Source organism: Spodoptera frugiperda, chromosome 7, assembly GCF_023101765.2.
Source record: "Spodoptera frugiperda isolate SF20-4 chromosome 7, AGI-APGP_CSIRO_Sfru_2.0, whole genome shotgun sequence".
In the NCBI taxonomy this organism is placed as follows: domain Eukaryota; kingdom Metazoa; phylum Arthropoda; class Insecta; order Lepidoptera; family Noctuidae; genus Spodoptera; species Spodoptera frugiperda.
In genome coordinates this window covers 10945623-10972020 of record NC_064218.1, presented here as the reverse complement: position 1 = coordinate 10972020, position 26398 = coordinate 10945623, and the positions used below count along the sequence as shown (strand labels likewise).

Here is a 26398-nt window from a genome sequence, read left to right as displayed (position 1 = left end):
GCACGAAACTCAAATCACACTTTCTTATTTATTTATACTTATATAATTCTCCGCAGATAATAATAATTCTTAAGCCCAACTTTGCATGAATCCAAAAATATAAGGCAACTTAAGTTATTATTAGCACAAGAATACTAATTGATATTAAATAATCACTAGGTATTATAATGCGTGTATTCTTTAGTGAATACATTGACAAAAAGTTAATCAGATTCTAGTGGATTTACATAGTAATACAATTTATTCAGTTTCCTGTCATTCACACTGTCTCGAGAAGTACAGCGATGCCCTGACCACCTCCAATACATGTAGCACCGATACCTCGCTTTAGACCTCGACGTCTGCAAACAAAAACGAACTATAATCAGTTAGGATTAAGACTTAAAGTACTCAAGTAGGAACGTGGTAGATCGCATTGCTTAAAACTTCAATAATTGGATTGAAAGTGACTTAATTAATACTACTTAAAAGCAAAAGGACTTTCATTGATAAGTCCTTTTCCTAGCCACAGACCGATTGAAAGCTTTGGCACCTATAATTGTGCAATCTGTCTAATTATCCAGAAGATAACGTTTAAATGTGACTCCTCTGGTGTTGCCGGTATCCATGCGTGCCTGCATACATCCGCGTGCTCATTTGACCTCTATTCCATAAAAAAGATGGTGATTTACTATGATAATAAAAAAAGAAATTCAAAAACCTAAGCTCATGCGCAATATGGGCAGCTATCCGGGCTCCAGAAGCGGCAGCAGGGTGTCCTAAAGCGATGGCACCTCCGTTCATGTTCAGCTTGGTCTGGTCGAGGTCCAACTCTATCACATTGGCTAAAGCCTGGGCCGCAAACTGCTCGTTTATCTGGACAGTAGTGGACATGAGTTATAGGTTTTAAGAACAATGATGGCAACGACAAAGTTAGTCATTAGCCTTCAGTCGGCTCATTGCAGAAGCCATGGTAAATGTTGATGTAATGAAATAAATTCGTTTTAGTTACTCCAATTGTCTAAATTCTCTTTTTTTTATGGTACACGCCGGTAAACCAGCAGACGTATCACAATCGCCGCCGCCCATGGACACTTGAGACACCAGAGGCGTGACAAGCGCGTTGCCGGCATTTTGGGAGTTAGGAATTTAAGGGTTGTTGTTCTCATATTGTCATTTTAAAATACTAACCTCGATCATATCTATATCGTCCATTGTGAAGCCGGTAGCTTTTAGCAACTGTCTTATTGCTGGAACAGGCCCCAACCCCATGATCCTCGGTTCTACTCCAGCATGAGACCATGCAACCAGTCTGACCAGTGGAGTCAAGTTCTGTTGTTTGATTGCTTCTTCACTTGCAACGATAAGAACTCCTGCGCCATCGTTGACACCCTTGAAGACAGAGAAATGTGTCATTATTTACGTATAGGTCTGTGGAATACTTGTAACATAATAATCTGTATAATATTATCATGCACGTATTATTGATATAGATTAATCTTAAGCCTATAATCCTACTTTCAACAAGACTTACAGTAGAATTGCCAACTGTGCCAACTCCCCCTTCTCGGAACAATGTTGGTAGTTTGCTGAGAGCTTCCATTGTGGTGTTTGGTCGCGGGTGTTGATCTTTGTCCACCACCACTTGCTTACCGTTTACTATCACTGATACTGGTACTATTTCTTCTTTAAAAGCACCCTCATCGAAACCTACAAAAACTTGCCATATAAATATTCTTCTAGATCCTAACCAAATCATCTTAAAATTATTTCTGGTAAGTTTTGTACCTGCTTTCCACTTCATTTGTGATTTCAAAGCATATTCGTCAACTTGGTCTCTTTTCAACTTATACATCTCTGCCAGATTTTCTGATGTCTGTGCCATACTGAAGTTGCAGTAGGAATCCACAGAACCTGCTTTTAAATAATCCTCAAAATCCATAGGTTTGCCGAGCTGTGTGCCAAAACGGAAACCTCTGACTAAGAACGGTATCGCTGACATGTTTTCTGTTCCTCCTGCTAAAGATATTTGTGCTGGTCCGAACAGTATATCCTGTAAAAAACGAAAGAAGTTAAATCTCAGAAGGGTTCATTGTATCCGCTAGGACTTACTTATGTATGAAGAGATAACATACTCGTGCACTATTAACTATAGCTTCAAACCCAGATCCACATAATCGGTTGACTCCAAGAGTTGGTCTGTCATATGGTACCCCGGACCTAAGGCCAGAATGTCTGGGAGTTAGGATGCCGTCTGATGAACCACTTATCTGAAATCACTTCGTAAGGATAAGTAGACAAGAAGAAGAACAATGAGATGAGAATAGAGAAGTAGTAGCTACCGTATAAACTTGTCCCACATTCACTGTGTCAATTAGATTAGGTGACAGACGACACGATTTAAAAGCCTCCCTGGCTGCAATCGCAAACAGTTCTGAAGGATGAATGTCTTTAAACTCTCTTCCCATTTTTGCAAATGGCGTGCGTTTTGCTGCTACTATGTATATACCTATAGAAAGTAAAGAATCATTAGTTGGACACTCACATGCTGCCATAACGCATCGAATCAAATAAATCTTAATGAGCTTAGTTTTATAAATGCATATTTTTGTGGTCATATTGCAAATGTTATGACTTAACATTAAATAATATCGCATTTCGATGATAAACGACTTCTTTTTCTTTAATTACATGAGTATTCTATTGGTCGTTGACATCATGTAGCTCCTCATTTATTTGTTTATTAAAGCGGCGCATTTAAACAAGTTTTAAGCGATTACTACTAAATCTTAATTAGATCAAGTGTGGGAGAACCATGCTTCGGCACGAATGGGTCGACTCAACCGGAGTGATACCATGGCCTCACAGAAAACCGACATGTAACAACGCTTGCGTTGTGTGAGTAAGGTTACCGGAGGCCCAATTACCCTCCTTTCCAATCTTCCCAATCCCCGATTCTCCAACAACCCTTAAATTCCTAACCCTTAAAAGGCCGGCAACGCACTTGCAACGCCTCTGGTGTTTCGGGTGTCCATGGGCGGCGTTGATTGCTTACCATCAGGTGATCCGTCTGCTCGTTTACCGACTTATACCATAAAAAAATCAAATAGTATCTTAATATTCTCACCACTTTTCAAAGTAACTGCCATGTTTTCACTAAATAATTTCAGACACCGACCACAGTCTTTGAGATACAAGGTTGCAATACGGGACTGCTTGTTCAATAGTAGTAGTATTTGTCCAATTTTATCTTATACTTACAACGATCTCGGCGGTTCAAAGCTAAGTACTATTTGTGAACAAATACTCGTAATCCCTGCGGTTAGGACAGCAGTTTACATTTCTTAGGTAAGTGAGTGCATTTGACCATTTTATCTGCTCTTATGTCTCGCATGTACCAGTGTACATATTGCGTTATTATATGTAACAAAAACAAACAGATCTGATTTGGTCTTATATTTGTTTCCTTTTTTTATTTTCTAAGTAAAATGCCTTCTTATTAGGTATTGAAAAATAGTGATTTTTTCGGTAAAAAAAAACAAATGATTTTTTTTCTCACCAAAACATTATCAAACATATGAAAAATTAATGAATTAGTTAGCCAAGGTTATTAGCTACCGTTTGTCGTTTTTTCTTTGTTTCTACGACGCATACAACCTTTGATATCAAAAAAAGTGAAAAATTAAAATAGCCATAATTTTTAGGGGGAGGGGATTCGACCCATTCGATTCCCGACTTTTGTCCATAAAATTAGATGTAGTACTCAGCCTTAACGGGTTCAAAGTCTCACCACCATATCTCCTTGTATATGTTAACAAAAACAAACAGATCCGATTTGTTCTTATATTTGTTTCCTTTTTTCTATTTTCTAAGTAAAATGCTTTCTTTCCGGAGCTGCGGACTACCTTGCGGTTTTACCGAGGCTCCGGCTCGACAAGCAGGAGTAGGAACGGGGTAGTTTTTATTCAGTAAGAGTCTGACACTTACTCTCGCCTAGCCGAAGGGGGAGAACTGGAGAAGCCCCCTTAAAAAAATACTACGTGAACAAATCTTTGTCTTGAAATCTCCCCGAAAGAAAGAAAAGCACTGGGGCTCTTACTGATTAAACACACGTAGGTAGTAGTGAGAAATGAAAATCTATCGACATTTTCAAATTAGCTATATTTATTTTGCATTGTTTAATAAGTGAACGCTTAGTCAATTTTTGTTTGGCACACAATGTTCAAGTTATTTATTGAATGTACTTCAAATCAAACACTATGCTCCATATTTCTTCAAGATTCCTTATCTTAGATTTACGTCTCAAACAGCCTCGATGATCATGGCTATGCCTTGCCCACCAGCTATGGACATTGCTGTTAACCCTCTCTTTAAACCTCGTCGTCTGGAACAAAGAGTAAAAGAAGTTACCAAACTGAAGTTTTCCTGATGTACTTAAATGCTTTTCTTGAATAGAATATGCCCTAAAATCCCTTTAATTTGGTCATGAGACATGATCCTTTCTGCCTGTTTTACCTGAGCTCATTCGTGAGGTGCGTTAACAATCTTGCTCCGGATGCCCCTGATGGGTGACCAATAGAGAGTGCTCCTCCGTTAAGGTTTAGTTTGTCGTGATCTACGCCTAGCTCCCTGGCAGTAATCAATGTTGTCGCTGCGTATGTTTCATGTATCTGCAATTATTTATTGAATTGTTTCACTATTCGGACCTTTCTTAGTAGGTTCTTTTAATATTGTTAATTATACATCTACCTCAATTAAATCCATGTCATCAATAGACAATCCTGTAGTCTTGAGAAGTGTCCGTGTAGCCGGAATAGCCGCAATCCCCATCTTCACTGGATCTATCCCTACAGTTGACCAGCCCACCAATCGTGCTAATGGCTTCAAGTTGTGGGTTGTTAAAGCTTCTTCATTAGCTAAGACCACCGCTGCAGCGCCATCATTGGCTCCCTGCAAAAAATGGTAAGCATCTTAAAAGTCACTGAAACTAAAATACCATTACACCGTATTTACCTAATTCTAACTTACGGTGCAGTTACCAGATGTAACGAGTCCATCTTTGAACACAGGTGGCAATTGACTGAGCTCGTCAAACGTGATGTCAGGCTGTGGAAACTCATCCTTCGTCATGATAACTTCACGGCCTTTCTCTTTTACTGTAACTGGAACTAGCTCCTCGTTGAAGATATTTTTAGTGTCCGCTAGAAGTAAAGTGACATCCCTAGAAATTAATCCATCATTATCAACTTCCTCGCTCTCTTCATCTTTAGTTCATCCACTATATAGTATTTACCTTCAATAAATATCACTGAAAGCACACAGAACTTACCGTCTTTCCATCTCTTTTGTGATCTCAGAGCATATTTATCCGCTTCTTCTCTGGTCACACCATACATTTTAGCAACGACATCAACAGTTTCAATTAAATACATATTGCAGTAAGAATCTAAGTAACTCAATCGGAGGAAATCTTCGAATTGAGGAGTCTTTCCCGATGGTATACCATGACGTATGTCGCGGACGACGAAAGGAACTGAAGATAATGTTTCCATGCCACCACAAAGGGACATTTTAGCAGCTCCTAGAAGTATTTCCTGTTAGAAAAATTAACCATGAGTACTTACACTATTTTAGATGATACGTAATTGAAACTTGTTCAATCGATCCATACCTGTGCACTGCAGATTATTCCACTGAAGGCCGATCCAGACATCTGGTTTAGACTGAGAACAGGTCGGTCTGCAGGGATGCCTGCTTTCAGAGCTGCATGCCGACCAGACATCCCATATTGTGATAATGAACTAATCTAGAACAATATATTACCTAGTTAAAAGACGATTTACTTGGTACTTGGGGCAAATTGTTTCCTAGTTATTAGTGGATATCTAACCTGCCCGATGTTTACAGTGTCTATGAGATCAGGGGCTATACCACTGGCCTTCAGGGCTGCTGCAGCCGCAGTGGCGAACAGATCCTCAGCCAAAACTTCACGGAGTAAACCTCCATTCTTTCCAAAAGGCGTCCTCTTACCAGCCACTACGTAGATACCTAGAAAGAAACATATCACTTTAAACTATATCGTTCAAAGTTTCTTTATTTAGGTAATAATAAATATAATTAGAACATTGGTTATTCTCAAACCCCTTGCCCTAGTTGAATAAGTAATTGTAGGGAACTTACCTTTCTTTAAAAGCACTGCCATTTTAATTCCATTCCATTCAACAGATGAACCGTAACTCTAGAAACATTTAATCAGTTCATCATTAGAATATCAACCCGTCTTATGCTGAACGCAGATCCACGCGAGACACAGTAACGTATTTTCTATTGTTGTCTATTATATACCGGCCATATGAAAGTTTAATTTCCATGTTCTTTTTAAGGAAATAATTAGGTATGCCACAGGGCAGTATTTTAGGACCATTTCACTTTTATACACACACGTTTTTTTTTCTGTTACTATTAATTTTCACGTAAACTCACCCTTTTTCTTTTTCCCCAATTGCACGGTATTGTTTTTATTCTTTCCTATTAGTCTAGTCGGGCGTGACTGTGATGCTGTGAGTTGTGAGGTAGCATTTATAGACAAATTCTAAAAAAGTAATGATTGTTTAATGGCTGGCTATATTCAATAAGTAAAATCGGTACCTATAATTTTTTGTGTAGCGACACATGACAAGTGACAGAACAGAAGTCCCACATATGCTATCGACGAGCAAATTAACGGATAACGTGATAAAAATCCTACATCGCACATATAAAGTTTACATGCGAATAAATATGGTTAGAAAATCCCAACGAACAGAAAGCCCGCCAGGCATGATCACCTGGTCGGAGGATCCTCCTTTTTTAGGGAACTTTACTCTCTGTTCCATTAAGTGACCCCGATGTAATGGGAAGCAACCTTCGCTTCACGGAGCAGATCAGCTACGCACCTACCCTCGCATCGACTATTCCCCGACTCACCGTGGGACACTGCGAGCTTCACTACTCCGACTCACTGGAGCATCGCCCTGCACCGCGCACCGGACTCACTGGGCATTCAGCGGCACAGTGCCGCCTCACATAAACATTATAAGTTTCATCATAAGTAATATGAGTATTATTGGCTGTTTTTGTTTTGTGATTTAAAGTCCAAATAATTTATTTCAAATAGACCATGAAGGCACTTAATAACATTAATAACGTCTGTCTGTCGGTCAGTCCTCTAGTGTAGCTATTTGCTCTTTTTCAATCAGATTCACAATACAATTCTTGGTTACATCTTCTTCTACTTATAATAAATCTGTAGAGAGGTCAATTCTGTACATGAAATATATTTCCAAAATAACTATCAGCGGGTGATTAGTGATCGATACTGACGCCAAAAATGCAATCAGAAAATTTTTTGTCTGTCTGTCTGTATGTTCTTTATAGAAACAAAAACCACTTGACAGATTTCAACGAAACTTGGTACAATTGTTCTTCATACTCCTGGGCAGGTTATAGTATACTTTCCATCACGCTACGATCAATAGGAGCAGAGCAGTGAAGGGAAATGTTGGGAAAATAGGAGAACTTACTCCACTTTTTAAGCTTCCCGCGTGTGCAGCCTTTAGGTTAAAGCTACACAGAAATCATATATGACGGAAATGTTCTCCTTAAAATTGTTTAAAAAATCTCCACGATAGTAAATGTCTATCTTTTATGGTAGACTCACAATAACACGTATAACTCCCGATAGCTTAGCAGTTTAGAGCTTTCTGATTATATTTGTCTACTCTTACGTTTATAACACTCTCATTCATTAATTCATTCATCCATTTATTTATTCATTCATGCATTCATTCATTCATTTATATTATAATAATGTAAATCTGTAGAAGGGTCAATTCTGTACATTAAAAATATTGAAAGAATAAATAGCAGGGGCTGTTACTAGATCGATACCAAACCCAAATATGTGATTTTTTTGTGTCTGTCTGTCTATATCAGGCATCAGTGAAAACTAACGGTTCGATTTCGATGAAACTTGGTATAATTATACCTTAATCCTGGGCATAAAATAGGTACTTTTTATCAAAAATCGTAGAAAAAAATTTTATTTTTCTATCAACGCGAGCTCAACAGCAGTAGTTCAATAGAGGGATCTCCTTAATTATTATGGGCCTCGCCGTATTTGGGTCCAATCAATAGATATTTATAAGATGTCATTGTCAGAGTTACTCAAAATGGAGAAATAAAACTTCCACGCGAGACCGACATCCGCGCGGACGGAGTCGCGGGCGGAAGCTAGTTATTTTATAAAATAAAATAATTTTATAAAATAGCTATTCATGTTTGCAGCTTTTTTATTGATGATTGATTAATAATAGAATATTAATAATAACCGGACAGGCGTCTCCTGCGTTAATTGAGTGGAGATTCGCAAAAGTGGAGTTGCCTTCAACTCCACTCGGGGGAAGAATGTATCCCAGTAAGATGCTGGTAGGGGTCCTGACCGTACTTTCGGGACTGCTCTGATAGCCGTGGGATGCCTCTCCTTCCTCAAGCTTAGCGTATGTTGCCCCTGTTCTCGCTAAATGCTAGCGGACGTTTCCGGGGCCCATTAATTGAGTTTGGTAGTCACCCCCTGCCTGTGTATCAATATAAGTCAAAGGCTGGAGCCATAAATAAAATAAGTATGATCTTTTACTTCGTTCCATCTAACGATATTTTAATAATCTGTTTATTTCCTTTACTGATTGTTATTTTTCGGCTAATATTCTCTTCATGTCATCATTGGGGTAAGGCTTAAGCTGTATTTCATATTGAGGACTTGTTGTTTGTGGTCAACCCCTGATAATATCTTCATAATGTACCTTGATACTTGAACTAAATATAAGGCTTAGGGAAATTTTGAAAAAAGAACGCAGATTTTTTTTATAACATATAATTAAATAACCTCCAAAAGTTAATACTTCTTATAATAAACGCTATCAAAATATGATTGACTTAGCATTAAGTAACAGCGTCTTTATGGACGAGATAAATATCATTTATTTACATTCTTGGCAGTAGCCGTACAATAACAAATGACAAGAATATTTTATTATACACAGAAATGATTACAATATAAATTCATGATAGATAATAATCATTTTAGTAAAAAACTTGGTTCACATTTCTCAAACGATTAATATTGTATTTGCTTCTTATGTTCAATCATTCATTCGTTCCATTCATTCACTCGTTCACTTAAGTTCTGTTGTTTAGACGGTTTCCACCATGAGCGCGATGCCTTGGCCTCCTCCGATGCACGCGGAGCCAATACCACGCTTTAGGCCGCGACGTCTAGAGAAAAAACAAATAATGAATAATAGACTCAAATTCACCATCATAATCAATGATCATAGTGCCATTCTCATTTCATATAATAACAAAATAAATTTTTCAAATGGTACTTGTATCATATTTATTTGGTCACACTTATCTTTTTATCAGTATTGGATTAGATAACACATTGTTTTCCATATTTATATGGCGATACAGACAAAAAACTCAGGTGGGCCAAACAGGGAAAGAGTATGGGACACTTGAATGGTAGAAACTATACTCAAGAGCTCTTCAATAAATCTAAAACTAGGACATTAATCAAAGAACCAGACTTAGCACTATGACTATCATAAGCCAGAAGTCCACTGCTGAACAAAGTACAAGTCTGCAAGTTTACTTCCATTACCTGAGCTCATGCACCAAGTGTGCGGTGATACGGGATCCAGAGGCTCCGAGAGGATGTCCCAGGGCAGTGGCACCTCCGTTCACATTCAGCTTCTCCATGTCAAGCTTCAGAGCCTTGGCGCAGGCCAGGGTCTGGGCGCAGAACGCCTCGTTGATCTATTCAAAGAAAACATCAATAAATACTTTAAAAAGTATCACTAACAAATACGAAACATGATTTGGTAAAAACAACTTAAACTTGTAGACAGTAAAACTGATATTTGCATGAGAAAAGGAAATGTACCCACCTCAATCAGGTCGATGTCATTGAGGGACATCTTGGTGACCTTGAGGAGGTTCTCGATAGCAGGCACTGGGCCGACGCCCATGATGCTGGGGTCTACTCCAACGTAGGACCAGCCGACTAGCCGAGCGAGGGGCTTCAGACCCTTGGCAGCTTCTTCACCAGCCAGGACGATGGCTCCGGCACCGTCACTGATACCCTAGAGAGGGGTGATGGAGATTAGAACCTTGAAAATTCCTAAGTAAGTGTATTTTGTATTAAGTGATCTAAGATACAAAAAGAAAAAAGTAAATGAATGCAATGATCGGATCTATAATAGCAGTCTTCTTTGTTTTTAATACCATTCATTGCTGATTGTGTCTTATATCCTGTTAAATTGATATCCTGATGATGAGATACTTACAGACGCAGTACCAGCGGTGACCAGACCTTCCTTCTTGAACACAGGAGGCAGTTTCTTAAGACCCTCAATGGTGGTCTGAGGACGAGGGTGTTCGTCCACTTCAACTTTGACCTCCTTCCTCTTCACTGTCAAGGTCACTGGGGTAATCTCAGCCTTGAAGACACCCGCGTCTTGGGCTGGGTAAAGAGTTACGTCATTTTCATTAAATTTAATAATAAAGAAGAAACTTCCATAATATAAATGAATAAATTGTGTCACAAGTTCAAGTAGACAATGTTAAATTATTCAACTTACCGGCCTTCCACCTCTGTTGGGACCTCAGCGCGAAGTTATCAACCTCATCCCTCTTGATACCGAACTGTGCTCCGAGCTTCTCAGCAGTCATACCCATGGGGAGACCGCAGTACGAGTCGGTGAGACCAGCCCACAATGTGTCTTCGAAAGCATAAGATGAACCTAAAGCTGTTCCGAATCTCACGTTCCTGACTGCAAAGGGGGCTTGAGACATGTTCTCTACTCCACCGGCGACGGAGATCTTGGCAGCACCGGTTAAGATGTCCTATAGGATGTCAGATAAGTAACATTTAGGCGCAATTTTTTGCTTTATGCAGCATGTTTAATTACAAATGAGAGAAGCATGACCTGAACCTATCAGTTATATTCTATCAGCAGATATTTGGAAACTTCTTTTTACAATAGACGTGATGCCATTACATTTAATTAAGTCAGGAGCATAGAGCTGTACTATACTAACTTTAAATATGTATGTGCTTACCTGTGCGCTGTTGACGACTGATTGGAAACCAGAACCACAGAGCCTGTTGACGCCAAGCGCTGGCTTGTCTTGTGGGATGCCTGCCTTCAGCATGACATGGCGGGGAATGAAGATACCGTCTGTTTGAGATGCCTGTGTAGGATAAATAATGATTTTTGTGTGTAGAATTGAATACGAGACGAGTTATTAAGCTAAGCGCTTCCCTTAATCTTTTTTCCTTGTCCAAAATTAGTTGGGGCCACTACTTAATTCTTATTTTTTCCATTCTCTTGTAACAGATATCATGACAGGACCGAATGTGCCTTTATTTCATTCCTCACACAATCCATCCCTCATTTCTCCGTAGTCTTCCTGTTCTTTCATATCAGTATAATGAAAGATACACCAATTTCTGGGTTGTCTGGTACTTACCGTCATGACCTGGCCCACGACTATGGAGTCGACCTTCTCGGGGGCAACTCCAGCCTCCTTCAGGGCCGCTACAGTAGCTGCTGTCTGCAGCTCAGTGGCGGTTGTGTTGCGGAACACGCCACCGAAGGTGCCGAAAGCTGTGCGCTTGGCACCCACGATGAATATACCTAGACAAATTAAACATAGTTCTATCAGAATTCTGAGTAGGATGTCTAGACTTAACGATAGTTTTAATCGTTCTGTCGATCTATTAATTATCTAGTGGTTAAGCTGTTTAGTTCGATCCCCGAGTTGGTAAAGATATAGGTGTTATGTAATTTCTAAACGCAAATGTATTAGAACAAGGATTACTTCAGGTATTGTTATTTTTTGTTGATAATCCTCAGGCTTAACTTTATCTAAACTAGTACGCAGTTGCAGTCACTAGCTACGCCATAATTGTTATTTTTAAAATATGTATTTGGTTGAGGGTTACTTAAAATAAGTATTCTATTGTTTTCTCCCTCTCTCTTGGCCGCTGTGGGACTTTGTACCGTGTGGGTGTTAATTCAATTTGATTAGTAATTGACGTCAAAGCTTGGTCCTTTGCAAGTTTAGTGTAGTTACTACGATTACGACCCATGTTTTGATCACCAAATAAAAAATGTAGCTGATGCCCGATCCTGAGCTGCGGACTACATAGCGGGTTTACCGGGGCTCCAGCTCTCGCCTCGCCTAAGGCGGGAAAAGAAATTGATTGATTTACACCCCTCAAAAAAAAAACTTCCAGCCTTTTACCACTCCGACATCAAACCGCCGAGTAAAGAAAATACGAGTACGCGATTATAATTATTAGGTATCTACAGTGAGTTGTTTGCAATTACAAAAAAATTCCTATCTACAATTTTTGCAGTGGGGGCAAACTAACAGCTGATAAACGAATCGACGAACATTGATAGAGAAATCCTTTTAAAGATAAGTAAAGTCAGTGTAATTTCGTAGTCTAAAATTAACGCGTCGACTTTGACCTCCATTTTAAACTTGGCATAGAGAACACTGTTGGACCGCCGACCCTGGTGATATAACCACATTTAACACTACAATGTATTGGAAGTATATGTCAATGACTCTTGTTTTATATAAGAACTTTATTTTATTATATCTTTCGTGAGACAAACTAAATTAATTAATATGCAACTCTATTAGTTTTCAAGCTATGCTAGAGCCTCATCTTCATGAGCAGCATTCGGCGACAATCGCAGTGTTGTGTTACGAGAGTAAGCCGATAGCATAAATAATTAATTAAGAACTTTATCCGTAAAAATAGTTATATAATTTAATCTCCTGCATGGGGGTAGATGATAGTAACAGTCAATGGCCGAGACACTGAAAGTTAAGATTTATCTAAAAAGTTAATTAGATATTTATTACAAAATGTCAAAGAGATTGCGTGTTAGTAGACTTTTGCGGTGCTTTTTGCTTTTTTTACTTATAACTACAGACATTTCGCTTACAATAATGATAGTAAAATATAGAAATGAAAAATTGCTTAATAACAGACAGCTGAATATTTATTAACTACTATCAATAGATGGGGAAGGGTCGATTCATCATACCTTTTTATATGTTGAAATATGACTATAAAAACTGCTGACGTCAATAAGAAATACTTGTTTACCATCCCTAAGCTTCTTTAGTTAATAACGTTTATAAAAACATATTCACGGTTAAATTATTGTCATACCTATTGGTTGTGTAATGAACGTGATTGGCACCTTTAATGTAGCAATCTCTTTAAAGTCAATTGTACTCTCTTAATTAATGACTAGGTTTAGACTAAGCAGGTAAAGTACAAACGTATATGACACAGTATTTACGTATTCTCATTTTTTATCGAGCAAAATCGGTTCATTTTGACATTAACTAGTTTCGGTTAAGAAGATCAGTGATGACCCCACACAATCAACATAGTTGAGAAAAAGCCAGGACAAAGAATTAGCATTGCCTGACATGATAAAAGTTCGAGGTATTTCGAAAGTGGACCGACCAAACAGGGTAAGGGAAACTGAAAAACTGAAAGGTAATTTGTCAATCTTGTTAGCTAACTACTATTAGGTACGTATGATAATGATAAATATCATACGACATGCGGCATGATTAACAAATCACAAGTCATCATTGGATTGGATCCACAGACAGAAACTCGATTAAAAACGATTGCTCAATCAACAGGACCTAGTCCTATACTGGACCTGGGTAATCAATATCTTCTTCATCATCATCATCCGCCGAGAGACGTCCACTGTTGAACAAACGCCTGAGTTATCAGCTTACTCTAAATAAGAGGGGCTTTGCCATAATCGCTTAGCAGGCGAGTAGAAGATCGCAGTTTAAAGAATTCAGGTTTGTTACCACAGAACAGAGACCGGGTCGGACCGGCCACCCAGCCTCTGTTGTGGTTATGTCTAGTCCCTTATTCAGCTCTTATAACACCCGCGGGAAGTAAGGGCACTTTGCCGTCACCACATAGCAAATAACTCTATATTAGTAACCAGATGTGAAGAAGGCTATAGTTAGAAACCTCTCCTAGTCCCTTCCGCAGGGGTACGGGAAGAAGAAGGTTAAGGCGGTAAGCAGGAATAGTAACTAATTGTAATAGAGCAACTTTCAAAGCAATAACTAATAGACGATCGAACCGAACCGTCACCGTATTGTCCAGACCATCCAACCGTGCCGTTACTCTGATTCAACAGATTCAGCGGTCCGGTGGTATCCGTAAAAAATGTGCGTCGGAATATAGTCCGGTACCGATCTATTTGTGCTTTTAAAGACTACTTATACAATCAAATAATGTTGATTGCCATTGCATTGTTTTTGTGGCAATTAGATTCACGAACTCTGATTTACTGTGATGTAGTCGCTAGGTGTCAAGTCGGAATCGAATACAGATCCGTATATTTAAATAGTGTAGTAAAAAATGTCTTAGGTACGACCAAATTAGTTACGCTAGATTAGATACATTACCTATGTAATTACCTACCTAGATATTATATGGAATATTCCCTTAGATTAGGTAGGTAGGTACCTACTACCTAGGTAAGTGTACAAGTATCTAGTTCCCAAAAACCTACGGACATTCAACCCGCAACGCGCATGCATTGTTTTTGCTGCTTTTTCTAAATTCCCGCTACGTATACAGTTCTGCTACTGGTGAATTTAGTTGGTAAAATAAACAAAATCTGAGGTCAAATTCTGAATACACTCTTATTCTGTTAATCTAATTGAATAATTCACAAGATAATATCTAGTACAATAGTTCATATTCATATCCAATTGGATTGGAAAAGTTGTTTGTTAAAACTTTGGAGTTTGACCCCTCGGTAACAGTTTATTAATTTTAATGAATCATCACATCAATTATGCATTATAACATTATTATGATTTGTACGATATCTTACCTTTAGCTGCTACGGACATTTTGGAGGTATGTAAGGTACTTTTCGTAAAAATTAATTAACTCTCCGCAACACACACCACCACACACTTCACAACTATTGAATGAACATTGAACTAATTAAACGCTGTCTTTTGTAGACCGATTGAATGGACTGATAACACATTGTAAATTGAATGATTTGCTGATAACTGAACGAATGAATCCGGGGTGGCAAGATCATAAATTCAGTTCAGTAGGTATGTATAATGTGATTTTAAATTACGTATTTTGTGTGAAATGTTTCTTTTTCCTACATAATTCGAAAGCGGAAAGGGACGATTTGCGATTTCTTAAAGTTTAGAGTTAATCAATACTTTGATAATAATTTTTATTTTGTTTCAAGTATTATGTTCCATCTTATTTTTTAACTGGCAATAGAAAATTTGACGGCTGACATTACGAGTACTTGGCTTCTAAAAATTAATTTCTTTATTTATCTTTATCGCAAGGAATGCTTATGCAATGAGCGATGGTAGGTCTGTAAGTGGGCAGCTGAAAAAGTTCGTGTTTCGTGGCAAGTCATCAAGTAACGGCGACACTCGAGGTGAATATTTGGAGATAGTTATACCGGAGCTTCTGACGGCTGGCTATTCGTTCTACACGTGGCCGTCGGCACCCTTACTAGCTTGGTATTTGTGGACGCAAAGACGACATTTACGCGGTCTCCGCGTATTAGAGCTTGGCTGTGGAACTGGCCTGCCAGGTATCTTAGCCGCAAAGTGCGGCGCCCGTGTTACGCTCACTGACAGCGTCGCTCTGCCGCGGTCCTTGCGGCACCTGTCTGCGTGTTGTGAGGCCAACGGTCTCGTCGTCAATCGCGACGTAAAGATCCTAGGCCTCGCCTGGGGTCTGTTCCTATCAGAAGTTCACGCACTTAGACCAGTAGACTTAATATTAGCTTCAGATTGTTTTTATGAGCCCTCTCAGTTCGAAGAAGTGTTATCGACAGTCGCTTACCTGCTAGACGGCACTGACGCCCGGTTTTTATGTTCTTACCAGGAACGCAGCGCGGACTGGTCCATTGAGGCTCTTCTGAAGAAGTGGGGACTGAAGGGAGCTTTGCTGGACTTGGACTCGCTCAGTGAGAGTTCAGGTGTTGACTACCGAGCATTGGTAGGAGATAGATCTTTACATTTACTTGAAATTGTGGCAGTCTAAGGTTATGGCCAGCACAGCAAGAGCAGCCCGCCTTTATGTAGGCAACCTGTCCTGGACTGTTGGACATCGCCAACTTAAAGAATACTTTTCCCAGTTTGGACCAGTACAAAATGCTAGAGTAGTGTTTGACCGATCTACAGGCCTTAGTAAAGGATACGGCTTCATAGAGTTTGCAAACTCATCTGCTGCTGCAGATGCTACTAACAAGCAAGTGCATACATTAGAAGGACTGAATTTAATTGTTCAAGTTCAAAATAGTTAAACATAAACAGTCAAAGTTAAACCATAGTTAGCTTTTACAATGGCAGAAGCTCTTCCAGAATACCCAGATTCAGATTTCTCTGATGATGAACAGTCTCCATTAGACAAATCTTTTAGCACAGCATCTGATCATGTAAGAAAACTAACAAATGTACTAAATAACAACCAACTGCTAGAGCTGTATGGTCTGTACAAACAAGGCACTGAAGGTAAATGTAACATTCCTAAGCCTGGCTGGTTGGATGGTAGGGGGCGCAAGAAGTGGGAGGCATGGAACTCTCTGCGTGACATGCCACAAGATGAGGCTAAACAGAAATATATTGCATTGGTACAGAAGTATGCGCCAGAACTCACAGATCTATCAAATGACAATGAGTCGGGAGTAAAAGAAGCCTGGGTGGCTGTATCTTCCATGCTCAAATCACCAGAACCTGAACTGGTACACAATGAATTGTCCATACTAGATGCAGCCAGAGAGAACTGTGCTGACCGGGTCACAGAACTTCTCTCCAAACATCCAGAACTTCGTCATGAAACGGACGAGGATGGTCTCTCTGCATTGCACTGGGCTGCTGACAGAAATGCCACTGAAGCATTAAAAGCAGCTTTGGAAGGAGGGTGCCCAGTGGATGCAGCGGATGAATGTGGTCAGACAGCTCTACATTATGCTGCCACCTGTGGCCACATTGAGTCAACCACAATTTTGTTGAAAGCTGGTGCTTCACTGCTAAAGGATGAGGATGACTGCACTCCACTAGACTTAGCTTCTGATGACGACATTCGAAAAGTTCTGGAAGGTGCTAAGTAGATTAAGGTACAGTCCACTGGTGGCATGAATGCTGTAATGTGTAGCCTTTTCTATTTAACCGAAAATATAACTTCATTCATTCATGCCGCCATTAGACTGTGCGCAAGTTTTAGTTAGAATTATCACTTTGGGTTATTGTAGTTATTCATAATAATAAAACCTGAGAATATTATATATTTGTTTTATTGCTAACTTATACATCACACAATAACAGTTATATTAATACAATTGAAGTATTATTATAAGGCTTTTCACACAATATTTCTTTCTTTCATTTCTCTTATTAAAAGTATTTGTAACTGTAATGATCCTTTACTATTGCAAATATCTATTATTTCAAATCCTGGCAACACAAATTCCTAATTTATTGCTCAAGCCACACATTACTTCAATATGTACAAAATATTAAAACTTGAAGAATCAACCTACTCATTAGTAATCTAGTAAATCAGTCATAACTTGAAAGTAGGTACTGAGCTAGTTTTTCTACCTTAGAAATTAAAAATAAATGTTTATTGCAATTAAAAGGCATATACTCCACACTCAATAGTACTTTTGCACTTTTACCTAATTACATATTATATTCACGTACATTGAGGAAGTATTCGTTTCAAGAGCTAGACACGTAATTTTGTATTCATTAATAACCAGCTTTTACATGTACATTATTAGTGCTATTTATATTGCTCGAAAACTTATGTTTTGGATATAAAATATGTCGAAATATAGCGCTAGCAATGCACACAAAAACCATGGGGATAGCAATTTCATCTAAAATATGTGCAAAGTGGAAGATAAATAAAAACTACTCCAGTACCATAATCAAAAAAGAGTACACTCACTCCTCTCCACAGATATCAAAACTTCAATGAATATACAGACAAACATTACCTACTCCTCAATATTTAATTCACTATTATCACTATATTCTCATAGGATTCTCAGACACATCACAAAATTTCCACTTCCCACTTACATAAAAATCATAACAAACAGGCACCTTCTATTCTCCCAACTTCGATTAATATAATCCTTAATAATACATTACTATGGGCCTGATATAAGGATACATGTTTATACAGGCGCATATACTTTTCAATGTGACCCATATATTTGCTGGCACTAATTTAGACATACATTTTAGAATAATATTTTGTAGACAATGAGTATAAAAACGTAAACTCAATTCACCTTGCTAACATAGACACATGTTTACTTATATTTATGAAATTGTTCTCAATCGCTAATAGGTTTTGCAACTAAACAATGAATTAAATAGGCGCTTGGGACACAAATTAGTTTATATTGGTGACAATGGTTGTCCATTGTCACCTAATTTGATCTAGAAACAGCAATGCTATAAAATACAATTATTAGAGTGCCTTGCCCTTAAACTAACACAAATAGGTATATGACTTACGGCCGTACTCAGTCATTTAATGATTACTTAACCCAGTCGAACAAAATCGTTACTAAGGAAAGGAATAGTTTAAGTAATCATTAAGTCTCTGAGTACGACAGTTTCTTACAAAAATAGGTAAGTATATTTACTCTGTGGTGTCATATATTTAGCTTAGGTTCAATAGAATATTATACAATTACATTAAATACGCGGCAAGGATATTTACTTTTTCAAAATACGAAGACAATAGCGATATGCGAGTACAAATAAAAGTTAAAGTATCAAATAGAGGTAACAGTAACTTCACTAAACAACTATTCGTGGCAAGTTAGTACTTATTCAACTTATCGCTTACGATAGATTTCATTAAAGCGAGGCGCTTATTGATCCGTAGCGTCGTCGCAGCATTTTCCATAAATTTTCTTATGGCGTGGTCCATTACATGGACAGATGGGACCGGGGCCATATTATATAACTGAACTACTTTTAACCGATCTGGTAACTAATAGGTTACTTATCTTTTTTATTATTTTACAAATACAACTTCAGTAGTGGAATATCTATCATAGCAAAGTTTACCTAAAATTATACTTTGTATTGCAGTTTTTTTATATAAAAATTGGTTATTATTACACTATTAGTTTAATTCAATAATATTATTATTACTTAACAGCACGTTACGCCTTTATTCCTCACAGAGATAGGCAGGCACATGTGAAAATATTAAATGTAACACCTACTTTTCACAAATTATAAGTTCCATATAATAGAAAGCAACCACATTGCTATACTGCTCACTATTTTGATATTACTTTTATTTATTAAATAACTAGCTTCTGCCAGCGGCAGCGGCAGAAAAAACGGATCTTTTCACCCAAGTTAGCTCATACCCTATCTGTATAACAAATTTCATCAAAATCCGTTCAGTAGTTACAGCATGATTGACGAACAAACATCCAAACAAACAAACTTTCACATTTATAATATTATAGTGTGATAAATATTTCAATAAATTTGTGAGAAAACATGGATAGTGATATAATAATAGGCTTACTTGATATAAAAATCAAGTGATATTTAGAAAAATAGTTTTAGAATTTGACCACTTGTCAATATCCTTATAGTAAAGTATTTTAATTAGCTAATTATCTTATACAGTGTAATATACAACTGTTTAAATCTACTACATAACATTTATTTATTATAGAAACTTTTAGAGACAGTGCCGGTACACTAAGATACCCAATATTATGAACTTTGCAATTCTGTAAGGTTAGTTTATGCAATTTAGGCTAGAATTCTCGAAAAACAAAACTTATGTAGTTAGATCATCGCGCGACTATCGACTATTGAGAAGTGGTGCGCTTGCGACCATTTCACCAAAGAGGCAAAAATCTAAAGAAAGACTGCAGTTAACGCGGTGGCTGGGCAACCGACTGCCGCGCAATGTGTAGCGGGTTCGACTCCCGTACGAAGCAACTTTTTGTGTCATCCACAAATTGTTTTTCCAGGTCTGAATGTCCGATGATACAAGAGAGAAGACCAGTGTGGGGCAATGTTGTAAAAAAATAATATTAGGATACCTTAACATACAAACATCTGCACATATAAAAACTACAGAGAATTATTATAATAAGAATAATTTTGTTTACTTATATAAGGTCCAGCAGTGGACGAGAACAGGCTGATGATAATGATGATGATGATATATAATGTTCATGGTATATGTTTAAATCTATGCGTATTTATTATACGCTTGTATAGTGAGATGCTAGTTATCCTTGGCCTCCTTGTGTGCCAGTCCGTCTCCCGAGTCGAGTTGCTTTAGCAGCCGGAACAAGGCCGCAGCCTCTCTGATGCGAGAGAATTCCACGCAGAACGCTTCCACTTCTATAAATAGTTCCTGTAAATACGACAAACGATATTAACCAATAATAATAAATAATGACAATGATTGTCCGCAAAAAGCTTTAAACAGAGAGTAGAAGGAAGGAAGGCCTTTGCTCTGTACTGGGACGATCATGGCTGAAATCTAATCTAATAATAATAATAAATTCAAAATATATTTTTTACATATTGTATACATGCATTGTTTTATTTTGAAAGAAATAGATTATGATTGCTCGTTATGCAGTTGGCTGTAAAACGCGCACACTTTATTTGCTGCGCAACGCTTCTGATGACTATAAGCTCCTGACGTAACTTGAAATTAGTTTTTTTTTAATGAATAGGTGGCAGACGAGTCACGTGATGGTAAGCGATCAGCGCCGTCCATGGACACCCGCAACACCAAAGGAGTCACAGGTGCGTTGCCAGCCTTTTAAAAAGAAGTTGCTCTTTTCTTGTTCTTTTTTTTTTTGAGTTAAGTTAACTTTAGTTTAGTTAACTCCACCAACAGTTGCCGTAAACCATTAAAAAAAATTCCTGTCAATCTACATACTAAGTTTTACAAATGATATATGAATAGAATCAAGGCATACCTTAACATTAATAATCTTGTTCCTAATCAGAGACTGTAGGAAGACGCAGACGAGTCTCACGAGCCGGTTCTGCATGTACCGGTCCCTGATAGTCTCGCACGTAGAGATACAGTTGCTGATGTACAGGTGCACGAACTCCACCGGCAGGTCTACTGATGTCGTCAGTCTGGAATGGAATTTAAGATAAAAATTTAGTGTTTTGTGATGTTTAGTGGCTTGTTAAGCTTGTTGCATAGCTACGTAGCACATTTCTGGTGAAAAAACCCTCAAGAATCATTAAGTATTCGGATACCATGATGACAAGAGTATATAATCGGAGTATATCGTGGGTTAAGAACTAGAGTAGCGTAAGGGCAAAATGACAACTTCTCAGGAGAGCCGAAAAACAACTCAAATTTACCTACCGTCAACTTGTAGGTCTTTTATGGCAAAATCTATAGTATCTGTATATCTGGTTTTTACTTAAAATAAAGCTTTATTTATTGGCTACAGAATACTGTAAATTTATGGTAAAAAATTAAATTAAAAATATATATACATATATTTTTCTAAAACTGGTTGACATACGTCATAATAACGGACTGCATTACTTTAATTATTTAGTGCCATAGTAGCGTAACCCACCCTTACGTTTTTTTGGCACGGAGAAAAATTACAGAAGCGTACAAAACAAGGACCCATAAGCAGTAACGGCTCCTTACGTTTATTTGGCACGAAAAAATTAAGGCTACAAAATCATAATTCGGTGCCCTATTCGCTCGTAAGTCGAGTTACAATCGTTGTGCTCATAACTTTATTGACAAAATAATGTCAAGATTATTGTAAGTAGAAATACTTCCTTTTAGCAATAAACAAACTTGTTTAATTTTTATGCGTTATTATTGTACTAAGCAATCTACACACTACATCGTTCCAGTTTTTCGGCACATACAAATATGGGGATTGAAAAAGCGAATGGTGAAAAAAAATTTTTTGAGTTTTTGCCCTTACGCTACTCTAGTTCTTAACCCACGATATAGTCGGTATATAATACATAATAGAAAATACATTGTGTTTCCGACATACAACGAATTAATGATAGTAGTTATCAAGAGTTATGAGTGTCATTATTTAACTGGGTTCATAGTTTATTGTTAAAGACCTGACGCTATATTACTGGTTTCAAGTATTACTGTTTTATAAAAAAAATCTTTCATAGACTAAATAAAGTAAAAAAGAATTCTTTGCGTAATTCAATCTGTCAAATTCTGCATTGTATAGTAAGCTCACCTGTTCACCACCTCCATGGAGTGTAGTGACATCTCCATGTTGACGAGTACACTGAAGTACTCGGTGATGTGTTGCGAGTGGATCAGCTTCAGCAGCACCGATATGGCCACCATCGGGTTGTTCTCCACCAGCTCTGGTAACTGACACATATAAGCAAACATTAGTTTTTTATTGCATTATGAGATATTTAAAGGCAAGCGTCCACAGACCCGCCTCGTACGCATCGTACGTATGACGTCGTCAGTACGCATTGCATGTAGGCATTGCTGAGGATGCGGTGCGTACGGATTAGTAGACGCAGTTGTATGAGTTTCTATACAAGACAAACTAAAATCTGTTGCGTGCGATGCGTACGATGCGGGTGTGTGGACGCGTACCTTAAATAACCAAGATTTAAAATCTTGGTTTTATTTCTGGTTCAGGGTAAGAAGCCATTTCCGAAATAGTTAGCAGTTCAAATGGAGTTTTACTTCCTGACCCAAACATTGGGTTACCAGTTATGCTTCGATTCTTAGAATCTAAAGCTTTCTTCCAATCGATTTTAGACTTTGAACAATGTGTTTTTACTCATGTATCATTACAAATCCACACAGTATAAAAAACAAATCCAACAGTGATATAATATAGTGTCAAGAAAAGTGCTTCCAAATATTACCTGGTTCGGCGTGATCCCAATTTCATACACGATGTTGGGCTCGTGGTCCAGCAGCGCCAGCAGCCTCTGCTGGTGGGGCACGCTGAGCGCGCCGCGCAGCGCCAGCGCCGTCAGCTCCTTGGCCTCGGTGGCCGCCTTCACACCCTCCTTCTCTTCCACTTTCTTCTCTTCTGGTTTCTCTTTTTTCTCTTCCTGCTAAAGTAATCTCAGAATGTTTATTTTAATGCTAAGGTTGAAGTAAACTACTGGTAAGTACTGCTAAAGGAGTACTACACAAATAAGATTACCAACTTTTCTACCTGGGAACTACTAAACATGGTAGTATACTACTACTACATTTTGTTTGAAGCTGAAATAAGTTAGATTAAAACTCAGATTTTTATATATCTACAACAAAACTGAGCAAGAATCGGAATACACCTATATATTCATTAGCGGGTCCCACGAACTTTGTTTCGCCTTGGAGATTTTTCTGCGCATATTTGTTATTTTTTTCTAACATAGGAAAAAACAACGCAACACAAAAGTATCGGCGAAATCGGTTCAGCTGTTCTCGAGAATCATTTTTATATTATAACAGAGAAATGACACATTAAAAATTATGTCAAAAATCTTGTCATGTACTTAAGTGTAAAATGTTCAATTAATTCATCATACCCTTAAGTCAATGTCCTGTCTGTATGTCTAGCAGCTTACTTTAGGCTTATGTGGCTGTGTCGTGTGTTGCCTCCTGTCGAGTTTCTCAGGCCGGAGCCCCACGAGCCCCTCGTAGTCCGTGTCGTACAGCGGGATGTACGCTCCACGGTTTACCAGGCACTTCCATACCGCCTGGAAGTTACTATTATTTTATTCAACGCTACTGTCGGTCGTGGTGGCCGGGAGGTTTAAGACACCCAGTTCTCATGTATGAGAATGTGGGTTTGAAACCTACCAACGGCAACTACCAATGTGACTTCTTATGAATCATCTTAATGAATGAAACATCTTATGAATGGAAATGAGAATGGAAATGGATGTATAATATTTCTAATTACCTATAAGTTTAAAATTGCCAAACTGCATTAAAGCAAGCATGTTGATTAAAGCTCAAACCTTCTCCGTGCGAGAAGAGGCCTTTGGTCAGCACTTCAGCAATGGCCACTTATAGGATGATGATGTTGATGATTATGATGATGATGATGATGCGTTAGGGTTTTTGAATGGTTTTAATTACGTGAAAGAATCATGATCTCACAGAAAAATGACATAACACAACACAAATTATGTTGTTTTCAGCTGTGTGAGTGAGATTTCTGGATTCTGGTTGCCCTATTTCAATAGGCCAATAAGACTCTTCTAACTTTTCATGAGTTGTAGGGGTCTTTATTACCAACAAATAATCCGTAAGCTAAACAATCTTATGGATTATTTGATATCCCTAAAATCCCTCTCCCAAAAAAAGTATGGTATCTAGGAAACTGATTATGATTATGCAATGATTTATGAGCAAGACAGAAACAAAGAATACCTTATCAGCAGTAATCTCGGCTGTATCCATCAAAAAGGTGGGCAGTGGGATAGGTCCTGATGCCTTCAATGTGCGGTGGAGGGGCATGTAGTCGTTGGAAATCAGGTTCTCCAGCAGTTCCTTCATCGCCATACGGTTTGGTGGACTCCTGCGGAGAAAATATTGCAAAATATTTTATTAGTCACTGTAATCTTAACTTTATATGTATGTGCATAAAGCATTTTGGGAAATATATTTTACTATTTTACATTACTGAACTAATATATCTACATGCTGAAGGCATTCTATGTCTGGTAAACAACTGTATGTAGTGTGTCAGTTATACAAAATATTTGTGTTAACTATTGCAATATTTAATTTATTGATTTTATAAAAACAAACCCATCACTAAGCGGTATCAGCGCCGGCGCCGCCGCTCTCGCCATGGAGCTCATGTCTGCAACCCTCTCCGCAACTAAGGTCTGTAGTGATGAGTAATCAAACTCCAGGTCCTTCGGAGCCACCTCTGTCAGCATCACCTGCTTTGCTGACTTCTTCATAACCTGCAAAGATAGAATTATTGAGTTAAGTATAAAATATAAAACCAGAATCATCATAAATGCTATGAGAAAACTAGAAAAAGTGTGAACAGAACAGACAGCCTTTTTGTAATTTTTTTGAGATATTATTTTATTTCTGAAGAAAGTAACAAAAAATTGTATTATTAGCTACACTCTTCATTCTACATCTACCTTCCTCTATAATGAAACCCTCTTTTGTTAATTCAATACAGATAAATACTCATTAAACATCTTCATTGCTGCTACATAAAACACAATAGAAAATACTCCCTTGGTATAAAGGATCCTTTACTTATTAAATACTTACATCTTTAATATTGACTGGTAGAAATCCATGCAGCTGTCCAATCAGCAGTCTCTCCTGCGGAGACAGTGGAAGGAGGCCAGCCTTCCCTTCTAACAGGTGTAGGAACAAGGAAGCAAATGGATTGTCTAACTTGTAGATATCAAAGATGATGGCTAGAGCCACCACTCGCTGTCCAGGCAGGGAGAGATCCCCACCGGTTATCAATGATGACAGGAGGAGACATACTGAAATAGAAATATTAAGATAAATAAATAATATGACACTCATTAATCAGCTAATGAATACACAGCTTTGTCATTGCCCAAAATAGAATGTTCAAATTCAAATGATTACAAATTTCAGAGGAACTATTTAAACAAATCACACGTAGACCTTCATATAGAGAAAGTAAAGTTGTGGTAATTGCATGTTATTATAATTAAGTGAAGAAAAGTAAACCATAAGGTGGTCTACATTAAAGTTTTAAATACCACGATACAATTATTTAATACCACGATACTTACAATTAAAATGGTCCGATTTAGGGAACTTCTTCTGAACCTGGGTACATATAGAATCTAATGTTTGTTGGTCAACAGTTTGTTCCGAAAATAGGCTGTAAACAAAAAGAAATTATTAGACAATTGTGTATTTAAAAAATTAAGAGGTTATGTTATGATACGACTGATAACTTACTCCAGAATGTATTTACTGTTTTCATTCACTAAATGCTGCGACATTTTAGCAAAATATTCACTATTTTATGGCGATTTTATTATTGTTTATCCAGATTATGTGCAAAATATTTTGAAAACATTCAAACGTCAAGCTTTCAAGCGTCAGCTTTGACAAAATCACAGATGGACAAAATGAATGACAACAAAGCATAGAGTAATACAACAAAGAGAGAGTGAGAGTGAGAATGAGAGTACAGCTTTTGAATGATTTGATTTTGTTACTTGTCTATTGGTTGTCTAAAGGAATTTT

At 37.8% G+C, this 26398-nt stretch overlaps 6 protein-coding genes across 7 annotated transcripts; 2 read left to right on the top strand and 4 right to left on the bottom strand.

The window, feature by feature from the left end:
- Window positions 1–14: 14 nt before the first annotated feature.
- LOC118266245 (3-ketoacyl-CoA thiolase, mitochondrial-like) lies at window positions 15–3367 on the bottom strand. Its single transcript, XM_035579646.2, has 8 exons — window positions 3107–3367; window positions 2322–2488; window positions 2115–2249; window positions 1768–2032; window positions 1514–1689; window positions 1171–1371; window positions 701–855; window positions 15–341 (listed from the first exon to the last, which is right to left on the bottom strand). The coding sequence occupies exons 1-8, from the start codon at window positions 3126–3128 to the stop codon at window positions 260–262; spliced, it is 1203 nt and encodes a 400-aa protein (XP_035435539.2). The 5' UTR covers window positions 3129–3367; the 3' UTR covers window positions 15–259.
- A 754-nt stretch (window positions 3368–4121) lies between these two features.
- Window positions 4122–6547, bottom strand: LOC118266304 (3-ketoacyl-CoA thiolase, mitochondrial-like). The gene is made up of 9 exons (XM_035579707.2): window positions 6463–6547; window positions 6160–6217; window positions 5870–6027; window positions 5651–5785; window positions 5309–5573; window positions 5008–5180; window positions 4729–4929; window positions 4495–4649; window positions 4122–4363 (listed from the first exon to the last, which is right to left on the bottom strand). The coding sequence occupies exons 2-9, from the start codon at window positions 6179–6181 to the stop codon at window positions 4282–4284; spliced, it is 1191 nt and encodes a 396-aa protein (XP_035435600.2). The 5' UTR covers window positions 6182–6217; window positions 6463–6547; the 3' UTR covers window positions 4122–4281.
- A 2424-nt stretch (window positions 6548–8971) lies between these two features.
- LOC118265763 (3-ketoacyl-CoA thiolase, mitochondrial-like) lies at window positions 8972–15155 on the bottom strand. The gene is made up of 8 exons (XM_035578916.2): window positions 14988–15155; window positions 11551–11717; window positions 11140–11271; window positions 10659–10923; window positions 10365–10540; window positions 9966–10160; window positions 9680–9834; window positions 8972–9291 (listed from the first exon to the last, which is right to left on the bottom strand). Exons 1-8 carry the CDS (start codon window positions 15004–15006, stop codon window positions 9210–9212), a joined length of 1191 nt encoding a protein of 396 aa, XP_035434809.1. The 5' UTR covers window positions 15007–15155; the 3' UTR covers window positions 8972–9209.
- Window positions 15156–15392: 237 nt separating this feature from the next.
- Window positions 15393–17424, top strand: LOC118265764 (acyl-CoA-binding domain-containing protein 6-like). The gene is made up of 2 exons (XM_035578917.2): window positions 15393–16120; window positions 16473–17424. The coding sequence occupies exons 1-2, from the start codon at window positions 15488–15490 to the stop codon at window positions 17250–17252; spliced, it is 1413 nt and encodes a 470-aa protein (XP_035434810.1). The 5' UTR covers window positions 15393–15487; the 3' UTR covers window positions 17253–17424.
- LOC118266030 (SRA stem-loop-interacting RNA-binding protein, mitochondrial-like) lies at window positions 16045–16474 on the top strand. The gene has a single exon (XM_035579372.2). The coding sequence runs from the start codon at window positions 16188–16190 to the stop codon at window positions 16443–16445; it is 258 nt and encodes an 85-aa protein (XP_035435265.1). The 5' UTR covers window positions 16045–16187; the 3' UTR covers window positions 16446–16474.
- On the bottom strand, window positions 17420–26303 carry LOC118266032 (CCR4-NOT transcription complex subunit 11). Of its 2 annotated transcripts, none has more exons than XM_050695121.1 (10): window positions 26108–26303; window positions 25936–26027; window positions 25433–25656; window positions 24947–25107; window positions 24566–24713; window positions 23755–23886; window positions 23059–23250; window positions 22404–22543; window positions 21135–21300; window positions 17420–20557 (listed from the first exon to the last, which is right to left on the bottom strand). In XM_050695121.1, exons 1-10 carry the CDS (start codon window positions 26149–26151, stop codon window positions 20426–20428), a joined length of 1431 nt encoding a protein of 476 aa, XP_050551078.1. In that variant the 5' UTR covers window positions 26152–26303; the 3' UTR covers window positions 17420–20425. The 2 variants fall into 2 exon arrangements, with proteins under 2 accessions (XP_050551078.1, XP_050551077.1); XM_050695120.1 differs by having other exon boundaries at window positions 23059–23253; window positions 26108–26299.
- Between the last annotated feature and the right edge of the window lie 95 nt (window positions 26304–26398).